Consider the following 16,322-nt stretch of genomic DNA (forward strand, 5'->3'; position numbering starts at 1 on the left):
TAGGAGCTGGCAATTAGCCGACAGCTGAGCGGCCAGCTCAGAGAAGGCAGGGCCGAGCCCAGCCCTGACAGTACCACCTCCTCTATGACCCCTCCCCCTCGGAGGACCACCAGGCTTGAGGGGAAAACGTCTATGGAAATCACGGAGGAGGACAGAGGCATGTACATCCGAGGATGAGACCCAGGAGCGTTCCTCCAGACCGTACCCTTTCCAATGCACCAGGTACTGTATGCGCCCATGAGAGTCAACAATGGACTGTACTTCATACTCCTCATGGTTCTCAACCTGTACAGGGTGAGGACGAGGCACCAAGGTGGTAAAGCTGTTGCAGACCAAAGGTTTTAATAAGGAGACATGAAATACATTTGATATGCGCATATTAGAAGGGAGGTCTAATGTGTAAGCCACTGGGTTAATCCTGCGAAGAATATGGAAAGGCCCAATAAATTGAGGTGCAAACTTCAGAGAGGGAAAACTAAGTCGGAGGTTGCGAGATGACAGCCAGACCCTGTCTGCAACCTGGTACGAAGGCGCAGGCAAGCGTCTGTGGTCAGCATGGAGTCTGTACCTATCATTAGCATGTCGCAAAGCCTCCTGGACTTGTGCCCAAGTGGAACGAAGACCACAGAGATGCTCCTCTAATGAAGGAATACTGTGCGGAACAAATGAGTCAGGCAACATGAAGGTTGGAAACCATAGTTCGCCATAAACGGGGACAATCGGGAAGCAAAATTCAAGGCACCATTGTGAGCAAACTCCGACTACGGTAAGAGGTCTGACCAGTTGTTATGATGGTCAGAAATATAACCACATAGGAATTGCTCCAAGGACTGATTGGCTTGTTCAGCGACCCCCGTTAGACTGGAGATGATACGCAGAGAAGAAAGCAAGCTGAATTCCCAACTGTGCACAAAAGGCTCGCCAGAATCGGGACACAAACTGACCACCTCTGTCCGAGACAATCACCTTGGGTAGCCCATGTAAGCGAAAGATCTCCCGAGCAAAAATGGAAGCCAGTGTTTTTTGTTACAAGGTCTGTTTATGTACCAGGGCTGTTGGTTTAACCCAGCATATTACAACGTGTTGTGAGATGCTGTTATCCCGTGGAGGGGCCAAGCAGGGGGACTCCACCAAGCTGTCTACCATCCTTCTCCATCCTTGTGCCCACCTAGCGGGACTGCCCGGATGCCCTCTAGGTTATCCATCGCTGGGGTCTCTGAACCCCCAGTCCTTCAAGCCTGCTCCATGTTCCCTACTTCTTTCCTCCTTTTCTACTTCTGACTCCTCCCATCACCTGCATTGAGGGGTAGGCTTACCTTCCACTTGCTGACTCCTGTTGCTTCTGGGGACTTAAATTCAATCCATGACCCAGCCCTAGATTCCTCTAACCCCCAGTGCACTGTTTCCCCTAACCTCGCTCAATGGGCGGACACCTTCGCTCTATCTGAGCTATGGAGATGGAAACATACTAACTCCAAAGTTTTTCCACAACGCATAAATCTGGCTCCAGAAATAGACTATGCTTTTGGTAGTACCTCAGTGCTCTAAAGTTTTTGGGGCCTGGTATCTCCCAGCGGGAGACTCTGACCACTCTTCGTTTGAAATATGCCTCAAGTTGGGTAGGCGGAAAGATCCAAGCACTTGGAGGCTAGTTCCCAGATGGATTGACAATGACAGTGTAACTTGAATCTCCGCAGCTAAAAGACTACTGGTCTCGCAACAGCTTCCCCTGTGGTGGTGTGGGATGCCTTCAAGGCCATGTGACATAAAATATTGCAACAATTCTCCATTTTATTCTCTAGATTCTCTGCTAAAAGAAATATTTGTTTGGGGTTCTAAGTAATTTTCTAGCAAAAAATTGGGATTTTAACTTGTAAACACCAAATGTCAGAAATAGGCTTAGTCATAAAAGGGTTATGCCTCTCTAACTCAGACCAATGTATGCTTACTGTCCTGTAAAATATTTGAATCGGGCGATAAAAATGTCTGTCTGCTAGCCAATTTGGTACCCGACCCGTGTCTCCAAACTATAATCCCCAAATTGTTGGAGACCGGGATGCAATCCTTCACAAATTTTTTGCTTTCTTTAGAAATTTATATCACCAACCCAAATGCCCTGCTCCTGAGACTACTACTCAGGACTACAAAAATTACAGCTCCCCTGCCTGCCAGCCACAGAGATCAGGGCCGTAGAGGTCCCAATAACAACCCATGAGATAGAGTTGGCCATCGCCTCACTCCTCCCCCCAAAACTCCTGGATCAGATGGCCTTCCAGGTGGCTGGTATAAAAGATACACCAAGCTTATAGCCCCCAAGCTTCAGCTACTTTTCTCCCACAGCTTGGAGGTTAACTCCTTACTGCCCACTATATACGGTGCCCACATTATACTTCTCCCTAAACCAGGCAAAGATCTCAAACACTGAGATCTACAGGCCGATTTCTCTATTAAACTACGACCTAAAAGGTCCTCGCCACTAGGTTGGTCAAAGTCCAGCCTGAACTGGTTGACACCGATCAAACCGGGTTCATGCCAGGAAAATCCGACATTAATCTACAAAGAGTTTTCACTCATCTGCAGCTCCCATATTCTCATTCCTAAACCAATGCAATGGTTGCATTAGATATTGAAAAAGCCTTCGATACGGTAATCTGGCAACACATGAAATCAGTCCTACAGACATTTGGATTTCGTCCCTCCTTTTGCAAGTGGATCGACATATTATACAAATCCCCAATAGCACAAGTCAAATTAGGGGGCCTGCTGTCCGATACTTTCTCAGTAGAGAGAGGTACTAGGCAGGGGTGTCCCCTCTCCCCATTTTTGTTCGCCCTGGCTATGGAACCCCTGGCTGCAGCTCTCAGGAACTCCGACTTAGAGCCGACCTTGATGCCTTTTACGATCACTGAAAACTCGCTCTTTACGCGGACAACCTCATGCTTTTTCTCAATGACCCGGGACCCTCCCTCCGTGCTGCTCTGAACCTTATTTCTGAATTTTCCGAATATTCTGGGCTGAGAGTAAATTGGAACAAATCTCAAGCACTCCCTATTGACCCTCAGGCAAATCTTCATGCAGACCCCTCTGTCTCCCTGACCTGGTCCTCCTCTGTCCGATATTTGGGCATTGACATTACTCCTAGATTCTCCGACTTTGCTAAATTAAATCTATACCCCTTATGCCTTGTACATGCGATCAAACAGTCCGGTGGAAAAGTCAGGCGGACAATCCCGCCGTGTGTGGGCTCCGGCTGACTTTTTTTACCCAAAAGTCTGGCGCACTAAAAGTATTTTTGCACTCCAATCTGTCCGCCGGACTCGCATTTCGGCGGACAATCCGGCCGTGTGTGTGCCAGTCCGCCGTACTTTTAAAATGAACGGACTTTCCCCCCACGTCTCCAGGTAGCTGGGGCCAGCGAAGGAGGCGTCGCTGGCCCCGTCACCTGGTATGGACTTAAAGGGGAACCCCTACGCCGAAAAATCGGTGTGGGGGTCCCCCATCCATATCAGACCCTTATCCGAGCACGCTAACCGGACGGCCAGGAAAGGGGGCGGGGACGAGCAAGCGCCCCCCCCTCCTGAGCCGTACCAGGCCGCGTGCCCTCAACATGGGGGGTGCCTTGGGAAAGGGGGGCCGCACGGCCCCCTCACCCCAAAGCACCTTGTCCCCATGTTGATGAGGACAAGGGCCTCTTCCCGACAACCCTGGCCATTGGTTGTCGGGGTCTGCGGGCGGGGGCTTATCGGAATCCGGGAGCCCCCTTTAATAAGGGGGCCCCTGGATACCAGCCCCCTACCCTATGTGAATGAGTATGGGGTACAATGTACCCCTGCCCATTCACCTGTGAAAAAAAATGTAAAATGAACCACAACACACAAGGGTTAAAATAGTTTATTGCACAGCTCCGGGGGTCTTCTGTCTTCAGGGGTCTTCTCGCCTTCTTTGTTCTTAGTCGCTGCCCTCTTCTTCCGACTTGGGGGGTCTTGCCCCCCTCTTCCATTCTTCTTGCCGGGCCACCGCGCCTTCTAGGTCTTTTACAAGCGATCTTCTGTCGCCGCTGTCTTCTGGCCTTCTGTTCTTTTCTTCTGTTCTCTTCTGGAGATGTTGCCTCGTCGCTCTCTCTGGACACAATGGCAGGGACGCGGCGCGCGGTGACTTGTATAGGGACATCGCCGGATGATGTCCCCGCCCATTATGGTGTCACAGTCCCAGCATCCTCTGGGACTGTGACATCATAATGGGCGGGGACATCATCCGGTGATGTCCCTATATAAGTTGCTGCGCGCCGTGTCCCCGCCATTGTGAGCTGAGACGGCAACAAGGCAACATCTGAAGAGAAGAACAGAAGACCGGACACCGCGCCTTGTTCTAGCTCTTTTACAGGCGTTGGCCCGGCAAGAAGAACGGAAGAGGGGGGCAAGACCCCCGAAGTCGGAAGAAGAGGGCGGCGACGAAGAAGAAAGCCGGGCTCCTCCGCTAGTCCGGTGAGAAGACCCCCAAAGACGAAAGACCCCCGGAGCTGTGCAATAAACTATTTTAACCCTTTTGTGTTGTGTTTTTTTTTTTTTTACTTTTTTTTTTCACAGGTGAATGGGTAGGGGTACATTGTACCCCATACTCATTCACATAGGGTGGGGGCCGGTATCCAGGGGCCCCCTTATTAAAGGAGGCTCCTGGATTCCGATAAGCCCCCCGCCCGCAGACCCTGACAACCAACGGCCAGGGTTGTCGGGAAGAGGCCCTTGTCCTCATCAACATAGGGACAAGGTGCTTTGTGGTGGGGGGGGCGCTCGTCCCCACCCCCTTTCCTGGCTGGCCGGGTAGCGTGCTTGGATAAGGGTCTGATATGGACCGGGGGGACCCCCACGCCGATGTCCATACCAGGTGACAGGGCCAGCGACGCCTCCTTCGCTGGCCCCCGGCTACCTGGAGACGGGCTCAAAATGAGCGGACTTTCCTCCGCTTGTGTGGGCGAGTCCGTTCTTTTTCAAAAGTACAGCGGATAGTCCAGCGGACTTAGTACGCCGTATTAGTCCGCTGAAAAAGTGCCGTGTGTGGGCAAGTAGCTAGTTCGGAAAGTCCGCCAGACTAAGTCCGCCGGATAGTCGGCTACGTGAGTATGCAGCATTACTCGCCCAACTCAAACTAAAACTTTGTGCTTGGAATAACCTGCCATCATCCCTTATAGGCAGGATAAACCTACACAAAATTAAATTCCTCCCAGGTTTTCTTTATGCTCTGAGGCACTCCCCAGTTTGGATCCCAAATCTTTCTTTCAAAACTTTGGCTCCACTATAGTAACCTCCTTTCTGTGGAAGTCTAGCCCCCCCAGAATTAATCTATACTCAAAAGGCCCTGGACAAAGGGTGGTCTAGCCTGTCCGGATCTACGGAAATATTTTTGCTGCATTACTATCCCACGCCCATAACTGGTTAGCCTCTGATGACACCAATGCTGCTATAATCCTTGAAGCTGCACGTAGTCCTTGAAGCCGTACGTTCATACGAGGCACTGAGAAATGCTCTACATAGAGGTGTTGGGGCCCCCTCTCCTCTCACTCTCCATGAAGGTGGTGATCAGGGCTTGGCAACTAGTGATATGTAAACTACAAGGAGACCCCCACACTAGATCTCCGGACACCCCCCTGTGTCTCAACCCACATTTGTCAGAGTTTAAATCTGTCCCGGACCCAGGGTTCTGGGCTGCCAAGGGCATAAAAAAACTGGAGCATATCTGTACTAGTGGCTCCCTGCTATCCTTTGACTCCTTTTAAGGAGAAATTTGGGCTTACTAATAGACAATTCTTTAGATTTCTTCAAATTCGCCATGCCTTCACTACCCAATTTGGATCCACCCCAGTGCTTCTCCTACAGTCCAACCACAAGTCCACATTGTGGGAAGTCCCTCTGCTAAAACCCACCTCTACCATTTACAAGGCCTTATTATCCTCAGTCCACTTTAGTCTGGAGGATTTGTTCTCTAAATGGCAGGGCTTGATCCCTGCTCTTGCACCTGAGGACTGGGAAGACACCTGGGAGTATCCTTTTCTCCAACTTATCTCCGTAAGAGATCGATTTATGCAATTTAAACTGATCCATGGGGTTTACTTGTCATCCCAGAGGCTATACAAAATTTACCCAATTTCCTCCTCCAACTGTTGGAAGTGTGGTATAAGCTGAAGCTGACTTCAACCATATGTTGTGGTCCTGTCCCAAGATCCAATCCCCACAAAATTCATTGAAACTCCGCTCATGATCCATGTTCCCCTGAAGGTGTCGTTCTGCCTGCTGGGTCTGGTCGGCCCACTGCCAAGCTGCCAGCACTCTAATAGGACTCCTATTATTTTATGCTAGGAAGGCTTTATTCATAAAATGGTAACAACCAGAGGTACCCATCTTTAATTCATGGAAATCATTGATCAACTCAGCGGTGCCATTATACAAATCGGTTTATCTCGCTAGATGCTGTCCAGCCAAGTTTGACAAAATTTGGCAGGTGTGGCTAGATTCAGACATCTCAAACACGACACAATAAGACCTAGATCCCTTTGTTTACTTTGACCAAATGCCTTGTAGAGCTGATGACCTAATTTTGCCTATATGATGGTACACCTAGGTGCGTTTCTCCCAGCCTAAGCACCCCTCCCTGAAGTGGTCTCCTATAGTACATTTCATTTCAAAAACTTCTTAAGTGGAATACAATGAGACCTTTTCGAGAAACGGTCAACCACCATAAGGATAACTGTGTTGCCCTGGGAGTTGGGCAACTCCACAATGAAATCCATAGAATGGTGGATCCAGGTCCTCTCTCCATTGGGTATGGGTTGTAGGAGGCCAACTGGAAAGTTTTGTAAAGTCTTACTCTGAGCACACATGGAACAGGCAGCCTCAATGAACAGGCCTGCTGCTCCAGAGTCGATTGAAGCCTGTATCTTGACAGACGACTCTACCCAAGAAAGGGTAATTGAAACCAGGGGCTTATCCTGGATAACTGGGGACAAAGCAATGCCACCTAAGGTCTGTCCGTGACAGGACCTGAAGATTTCGGCCATACCCTGGACAAGTAGGACAAGACTTCAAAAGGAGACCTGCCTGGCCACAATAAAGGCACAATCTCTTCCTCCTCCTAAGGGTTCTCTCACCCTCAGAGAGACACGCGAAGCCCAAGTCTTCACTGACCAACTCGGTACTCGCATGGGAGGTGAGGGAGGCAAGGGTGGGACTGCAAAGCTCGGAGACAAATCTACAGGAGGTGTGGTGGAGATTTTGAAATATAATATTTATAGCAAGGAGCTTTAAGGAAACCATTGTGAGGACTTTCTAATTAAATTTCCATGCCTCGTTATTTATATATATATATATATATATATATATATATATATATATATATATATATATATATATATATATATATATATATATATATATATATATATGAATGTATGACTTAATATTTTCAGGTTTAAGTGTATGTATACATGTTTTGTGTGTGTGTATATGTATATATATATATATATATATATATATGTATATATATATATATATATCTCAAAACATACCAACATCTTTTGGTGTGTTTTTGCATAGTAAATAAGTTGTTCTATTGTCCTTTTGGGACGAGGGGCAGACATTGTGGCTCCCAAGTCCTTGAAATGCTAATGTAGAAACTGGCAGGGTTTGGGGTCAAAGGAAGTTGCTCAACATATATAGACAGAAAGGCACCGAAAGTTTAGGTGTGAAGCATGCAGAATTTGTGGCAACTCAACCAATAAACATTAGGCTGCAGGGGTAGCCAATCAGGATTCAATGCCACTTCTGAACCAATGAGGTGACCCTGAGTTCTGATTGGTAGGAGTGGGGTATTCTAACAACATAAAACCAATATCCCTAGAGATGCCAGATCTCTTAAGCTCTCATGGACTGGACACGTAAGATTCCTGTGTAATGTATTCCCTTATCTCTCTTCATCCCGGTGTCCCCCCCCCCCCCCTTTGCAAAAATGGTAACTTAGGGGAAAACTAGATAATGTGTCTGTATTATGTCTCTTTCCTTTTCTATAACCCTTTCTACCATAGGACTTTGCCTTAATATAATATTGATCTCTTGAAAGGATGTGTATGACCATTATAGCCATATTTGGTGACTCTGGTAACATCGTTGTTTTTAAGGTTGTATCCTCCACATTATATTTGGTAATCTCTTCTTTTCTGTAAAATAGTATGCTTAAATAAATTAGATTGTTACCCTTTTCGCACAGATATCATTCATTCTTAATTTCATGGTTTGATTCATATAGATAAAAGTTTTTTTAATTACTTATTTTATGTATAGGTAAGTATATAAGTGAGGTAGGCAAAATAGCCGTAACAGATGCTTCCGCAAGCGATCCTTAGGAGTCTTTCTCTGAGTCCGGAGCCAATGAGAGTGGCAAACATGATCAACTTCTCCAGCTCAGTGGTTATATTTCGGGCTGCTATCTCATCCTTGATGGTATCCGAGAGACCATGAAAAAAATCAGCCACGAGGGCCTCATTGTTCTAAGCAACCTCTGCTGCCAGAGTACGGAATTCAGTGGTGTAATCGGCAACAGTTCTTGTACTCTGATGGACATGAGGCACTTGGCAGCAGAAGCGGATCGTTCGGGATACCGTTTAATACCTGTTTAAAGGAAGCCACAAACCCAGGGTAACTCAAGACACTGAGTTTATGCATCTCCCATAGAGGGTTTTCCCAGGCCAAGGCTCACTCAGAAAGCAAAGATATCACAAAACCTACTTTGCTTCTGTCTGTGGGAAATGCCTGGTTGAGAACCCCTCTGCATTGGACTGGATCGCCCCTAAATCGCTGGGGAAGTGGAGCGAAACCAGACATACCTCTTATAGAGGTAATACTTGAGGCAGGTGCCTGCACAGAGACTGGAGCAGCAGCAGGGATGGCCTGCAACACAGGTTGTACTGGAGCAGCCACAGTGGGAGATTCCAGGTGAGCCGTGTGACTCAGGAGCATTTGTAACACCATGGCAAACTGATCCATGTGGTGATCCTGCTCATCCAATCTGGAAGAAATATTACCAACAAGTGGATTGACTGCATTTTCTGAATTCATGGGCTTCACCTACTGTCAGAAACCATGAATTGGACTGAGACAGAATTGCATTTAAATCTCATTTGTTTAATAGTTAAATCTCACTTGTCTAGTGTATAATAATAAAAAAAGGTAAACCGAGTAAATGTAGTCAAAACAGAGTTCAGGGACCGGAACGGATAGTCAAGCCAAAACGTCAGGGAGCCAGAGATGAGCGTAGTAGAACAGCAAGCAGGATCTGGAGCCAGAAGGAATGTCACCCAAGCAAAAGTCTTTAACAGGAACACAGCGAAGGAAGAGATCATCTGGGCCGGATGGCTTAAGTAGGCAGGACTGAAAAGCAGGATATCATCGACGGGTGAGTCACTGTGGAGAGATGGGATCTGGAAATTAGCCGACAGCTGAGCGGCCAGCTCCGAGAAGGAAGGGCTGAGCCCAGCCCTGCCACATATATGCTTACATCTCAAAGAAAAAAAAATCAAGGCTTTTCTTATACACCACATCCAGCGCCCTGTGGGCTATCACTCTACCCAATGCGTTTTGTCCAAATTAACATCACTGGGGCAATAGAGGTCCAAGAGGATGGTTGGGGCCCAGCCACATTTCAGGGCATGCAACTTGAGCAGAGGAGATCACTGGTTGCCAAATAAACAAGGGATATGATAAGCATTTTATATCTGCTATATCCTCTTAGCCTAAAGGAGCAGTAATCCATTAGTATGCTTGCTGTGGGGTACCCAATTATTATTTTTCTTAGCTGACCAGAGCAGCTTTGATTATGATGAAGTGAAAAAGTTTATTTTAAAGTGTTCACCATTTACAAAAAAAAATGAAACCGTGAACTAGCACTGTACGCCCTCCCCCCACTGTCCCCACTGTACTGCCCACGCAGCTGGTTTAGTGGCTCAGGGATTTTAATTTCTTGCTCTTCTCTCTTCTGTGTTCAGCACTTCCAGAAAAGACTAGAGTAGGGCTGAAACGATTAATCGTTATAATCGATTATTAAAATCGTTGTCAACGATTTTCACTATTGATTAGTTGGTCCGCACCTTCCTCCCTGTCCATCCGTCAAATAAATCCTCCTGTGTACAAGGCACTGCCGTCTGTGACCAGGCATGTCTGCGCCTCTCCTCCTCGCTGACGTCAGCTCCCCACTGATCTTCTCTGCCAAGAGAAGCAGCTGCGAGGAGAGCCAAGCTGCACAAAGGAAGTGGCTAATGGCTAATATATAACACAGTAAAAACATACACATTACATTCATTTTTATGACCAGTGCCCCATCCTAACTCCTAAGTATTCCTGGGGGGGGGGGTGCCCCATCATTGGTATTATGAGGGGGTGGCTGGAAAAGTAGTACCCATCATTGGTTTTCCTGGGAGGGAGGGGGGAAATAGTCATAGTGCCCCATTGGTGTTCTTGGGGGGGGGGGGGGGGGAATAGTGCCCCATTGGTGTTCCTGGGAGGGAGGGGGAATAGTGCCCCATTGGTGTTCCTGGGAGGGGGGAATAGTGCCCCATCATTGATGTTCCCGGGAGGAATAGTGCCCCGTAATTGGTGTTCCCGGGAGGAATAGTGCCCCATCATTGGTGGTCCCGGGAGGAATAATGCCCCGTCATTGGTGTTTTATTCTGCAGTTTGAGTGTAATACAATTTTTTTCTCTATTGCTTTTAAATAAATGGAAAAATTGCATATTACGTTTTTTTTAATGATTTGATCCAATTATTCGAAAAAATAATTGTCCGATTAATTGATTATGAAAATACTCGTTAGTTGCTGCTCTAGACTAGAGTGATTCACTTTGTAGGCACTGACCAATTAGAATCGCTTAGGTATGTCCTGGAAAGTGCTTAACAGAAGAAAGGGAAACAGCAAGGATCTCAAATCCCTGGACTGCTGGAACAGCTGCATTTGGGCACTGGCAGCACAGCATCCCCAGAGGTAAGTACAGTGGAGACCAATTGAGTGGGGAGGGTGTACAGGGTTCACCTTCATTTTTTTTTTTTCTATGAAAGTGAATTAACACTTTAAAATGGTTGTAAACCTCAGCCACAAAATATGAACAAAGCACATATTTATATAGTGTTTACTTGCCTCTCTTCAGAAAACAAAGTGTAATTTCTCTCTGCTGTCTAGTTGCGTGGCTATTTGCATTAGTGACTTCTGACATGTTTTCCTGACTCCAAGAGTTACATTTTAATTATATCTGTTTAAAAGCTATTATTGCAATGTTGTTGTCATGCCTTAACTAGCAAATGCTGTAACTGAAGGTTGACTAGCAGTTAACTAGCTAAGTTAATAGCTTGCTTGCCTGGGGGGGGGGGGGGGAAATGGGTGTAGGAAACATGTATAAGCATTAGACATTTATTTTATTTTTATTTTTTGCTTGTTTGTTGTAGGTGTGTTTTTCAGGTGTGTGCGAATTTCATTAAAATGGAGGATGTACTTTCTAGTGAAGTCTGCGGTAGACGAATCATTTGTGATGGGGAGTATGGAACAGTGTGTTATGTTGGAACCATTCCACCCACTTCAGGTAGGCTTTGTTTACTATTGTTTCCTATTTTTAAAACAACAACACTAGAGAATAAATTGGTCTGAGGCCCCTTTCACACATGCAGATCCGTTTTCACGGACTCTGCTTTCTCTACAGGTATCGCTCCGCTGATCTCCGCCACGCCGGCGGATGACTGGTCCGCCTTTGCTCACTGTGCAGAGATGGACCTGTCAGATCTCCACCCTCCTCTATGAGGAGATTGGATGAAAATGGACCGCCTGTCTGTTTTCATCCGAGCCGATCTGCAGACGGACGGAAAATAGGACCGCCATCCATCTGGATTTAGCGGAGCAGATCGGATGGGATGTCAGGAGACACGTCACCACTGACATCTTTCGCTCCATAGAACTGCATGGCATGACCATTCAGGTCCGCTTGAAAAAAATGACAGGCAGACCTGAACGGTCCACATGCGTGAAAGGGGCCTATGGGCTTGTTTACACATGCCTTAGTACCCTGTGTTTATGGTGTATTCATTCAGTATTTTAAAGCCTCATAACTGCCCTTCAACGCCAAATATGAATATTAAAACCACACCACACAGTGCTGTTCACACAGGAGCAGTTGCATTGTGTTGACCACATTTATACACCTAAAATTACCTAGTTGCACTTTCAACGTCATTCTTAACGGCACACCAAACACAGAAGAAAACACACACTTTGCCACATGAAAAAAAGGAAACAAATATGGTTAAAAAAAAATGCAACTCGCACTACTCCAAAATTTCCCATTAACTACTTTGCCTCGTGTAGCACAGCCCATTACAGTTAACAGGCTGCCCTATGTGTCTGGAAAACCTAGCCAAAAAATGTGCTTCCACTACTCTAGGTGTGAGTGGGGCCTGGATGTGAAATTGGTGCATTTTATGCAAGAACAATGTGCATTTCCAAATGCATGGCAAAGCACACAAAAAATGCATGCTTTGCAATTTTCGTTTTTAGAAACACTGCAAATATGCATCTGGCGTGTGTTGTCTATACATATTAAAGACACCCCAAGTGTGGAAAACACATCAAAAGCTGTAGTAACGCACCATGCTCCACTTTAAAAAAATAAGTTTTGGAGCTTCTCTAGGGCGATTTGTTACATGTAGGGCAGCCCACTGAAGTGAATGAGCTGCCCTATGTGTGACAAGTGGTAACGCTCCAAAACAAATGCATGCAGGAATATGAGTTTTCGCAACGTGGAGATGTGAATGAGGCCCGTCTCCATCCACTCCCTCCTATGTACTTGTATAAAGATGACTATACACTATGCAATCTGATTGTACAATCTGTGTACAATTTCCTTTAGGTTTACCAGAACTATGGTGTAGGAGGACACACCTGAACAATCTATTCAATTTGTATCAAATCAGACAAGCCCCTGTATTACATAGCTGATGAGAGACCTAAAGAAGACTGTACAGGAACTGGGTGGAAGGTAGTATTGTAATGAGGAAGGTGTGTTCCATAGTAGTGGTGAACACCCTTTTCAGTAATGCAAAAAAGAAGGGAGGGCTTCTGGGAGGTGAAGTGATGGAATCTGAAAATCCTTTTAAAAATACAAACAAACTGACAAGATTTCAATCCTCCTGTGGATAAGGTACATGATAGAAAAGCACGTTGGGATAGCTGATCCAGAAATTACATTGGAAAATGCTTCTATTTAGGCCTCTTGCACACTGCAGCTTGAACAAGCTCAGTACAGCTTCTTTTTTTTTTACTGAGCTAAAATGCAGCCCATTAATTGTAGAACAAGGAGTAATGGGGGAGGGTCTCGTAAGAGAACCCTCAATGTTTGGACAAAATGTGTCTGATACCTCATCCTAGGAAATTGCACAAAAAAAACCTAATTACTGAACTGAAAGGACTAACCGGATAGATTAAGAAGTATCAGAATATTTATTGTACAAGATTAAAATGTTATTATTAAAATGTTAAGACATGAAAATGGGAGTGCATGCATGGAGGTGCCTGAGGTAGACATGTCTGCTTGAGCTCTCCGTTCCGACCTAGACCCGAACGGCCGATAACCCAGGCGTTGGCTGAAAACCTACCTACATTTGTAACGGGTACCTTGCTAATACCCCTGGGCATGTTTTGAGATGATGTACAGCTGAAGGAAAGCTAAACTGAAGGCAGGGAAAGCACAAGATTCTCTGACTAAATCCATTTAAAAATGGTAGTACCCCTCCCCTCACAAACTCACACAAACTGCTGCAGTCTCCTGCTTCCACACAAGTGTCAGAATATAACACAGGGATTATTTCTTATTCCATACAACAGGCTTCACCTAATTCTGAACTAATTAGCCAATTTGAGAGGGTCCTACATAAAGCCCTTCAGAATACATCAGATGTAAAATCAAGGAAACAAAGCGCTGCCTAAAACAAAATAGAAAAATAGCTGCTAACACAACAACTGGATAAGATTATTTCAAAGGTAAATGGATATATATGGTGTAGCGCTTTAAAGTGACTAAAGCATAAACATGACTGAACACATGTCAGTGCTATTGTGTGTAAAAAAGTGTCAGAGACTAGTAGTCAGTGTTATGGCATACTAGGTACTGGCAAACAATAGCAACCACTCTTATGACACACTGAATAGTGATAGGTACTGGCAACAAATCTTGTGATAAGAGGATATCAAAGAAAATGATAAACAATGGAAAAGTGACTGTTGTAATAACACTGAAATCACATATATATATATATATATAAACACAAAAATAAAATGAACAAAAATTGAGCCGTCAGACAGATTACAACATTGAAGTGAAAAGCACAAAAAGAAAATTAAGTGGCAAAAAGAAATATTTAGGTCAAAAAGTCCATTGAGGATCGTGCCAAAAGTCCCAAAAAGACGTTTGCACACTCTTCAAACGACCAAAAAACAAAGTGTCTGGCAATCATCAGCATGACAAGACCACCACCAGAGAAGATGTGAGCTTACCAGATAGCTCAGACCCACCAGAGCATACGTTCTGTGAGTCAATAGAGCTTAGAATGTCAGCAGACAACCAAAAAATGATCCCTGCAGATGCAGATGAGCCCTTCATTTTCTCGTTGTAATAATTCTTTGGACGTCTCAATTTTTGTTCATTTTATTTTTGTGTTTCTATATATGTGATTTCAGTGTTATTACACCAGTCACTTTTCCATTGTTTATCATTTGCTTTGATATCCTCTTATCACAAGATTTTTTGCCAGTACCTATCACTATTCAGTGTGTCATAAGAGTGGTTGCTATTGTTTGCCAGTACCTAGTGTGCCATAACACTGACTACTAGTCTCTGCCACTTCTTTACACACGATAGCACTGACATGTGTTCAGTCATGTTATTGTTTTAGTCACTTTAAAGAGTTACACCAAATATATCCCTTCAGAATACATCAGACACTATTACATAAAAATTAACTAGAGAAATCTGTGAGGTAGGACGGCGCACCTCCATTCTAGAACAGAGAACTGATGAACTTGATACCACAATATCTAACCATGCTGATGAATTGTAATGCCTCAGGGAAGAATATTCCTCCCTCCAAAACCGCCTTGAGGAGTTTGAGAATAGGAACAGAAGATCTAACCTCCGTATTAGAGGAATCCCTGAAAATATTGAAGATCTACAATCTACAGCCACGGCACTTTTTCAGGAACTAGCACCCTCTGTTCCAATAGAAAGACTTGATATGGACAGAATACACAGGTCACTAATGCCAAGAAAGGAAAATGGTCCCCACAGGGATATAATTATTAAATTCCATTATTTCCGCACAAAGGAACAATTACTGGATGCAGCCCGCAACAAAGATTCCTTAATATTTCAGGGTCATCAGTACCAAATCTATCAAGACCTTTCTCAACAGACACTTATGAAGAGAAAAGAAATGAAACCTCATTTACAGGTCCCCCAAATATCATCATATCACATAGAGGTCGACCGATATATCGGCCGGCCGATATATCGGCCGATATTTGCAGTTTTTTAATTAATCGGCATCGGCCGATTGAGCTGATAAAAAGGCCGATTTAGAACAGCGGGACTTGGAAATGACTTCTGTAATAGAAGTCAGTGCAAGTTGCCTGAGTCGTCATAGAAACGTCTTTCCTCCTCTCTGGGCAGCCTGCCAAGAAAAGAACAGAAAGATACAATGTTTACACTTGAATGAATGAAATCATCTCAGTGTGTAGAGTTCTCAGTTTAACCATTTAAAGACTAAATCTTTTCTGACACTTGTTGCTTCCAAGTCAAAGTCCTGTATTTTCTGCCAGAAAATCACTTAGACCCCCCCAAAAAGTATATATATTTTTTTAGCAGAGATCCTAGGGAATAAAATAGCGGTTGTTGCAACATTTTATGTCACACGGCATTTGCGGAGAGGTCTTTCAAATGCATTTTTTTTGGGGGAAAAAAAAATACACTAAATGATTTAAAAAAAAAAAAAAAACAGTAGTTAGCCCATTTTTTTTTTTCGTCCAAAAGTTTTGAGTACTTGTTTTTATTTTATAGGCTGCTTGCACACTGGAGCGGGCAGACGTTGATGGTAAAATGTTGCTAGTTTTAGCAGTGCTTTACCATCATTTTAGCGGTGCTATTCGGCTGCTTGTGGGGCGCATATAATCCTAGCTAGCGGCCGAAGAAGAGGTTAAGTGCACCCGTGAAGCACCGCTGCCAAATCGCATTGCATGCGCTTGGGCAG

At 45.0% G+C, this 16,322-nt stretch overlaps 1 protein-coding gene across 11 annotated transcripts in view; it reads left to right on the forward strand.

The window, feature by feature from the left end:
• Window positions 1–16,322, forward strand: part of TBCE (tubulin folding cofactor E) — a 969,060-nt gene that overhangs the window by 106,069 nt on the left and 846,669 nt on the right. For all 11 annotated transcript variants that reach the window (XM_077486518.1, XM_077486519.1, XM_077486516.1 and 8 more), the window contains exon 2: window positions 11,481–11,614. In XM_077486518.1, the coding sequence (XP_077342644.1) occupies window positions 11,515–11,614 (100 nt within the window). In that variant the 5' untranslated portion in view covers window positions 11,481–11,514. The remainder of the gene's footprint in view (window positions 1–11,480; window positions 11,615–16,322) is intronic.

This window comes from Lithobates pipiens, unplaced genomic scaffold, assembly GCF_037356315.1.
Source record: "Lithobates pipiens isolate NorthernLeopardFrog02 unplaced genomic scaffold, aLitPip1_a1.2 Scaffold_18, whole genome shotgun sequence".
NCBI classification, from domain to species: Eukaryota; Metazoa; Chordata; class Amphibia; order Anura; family Ranidae; genus Lithobates; species Lithobates pipiens.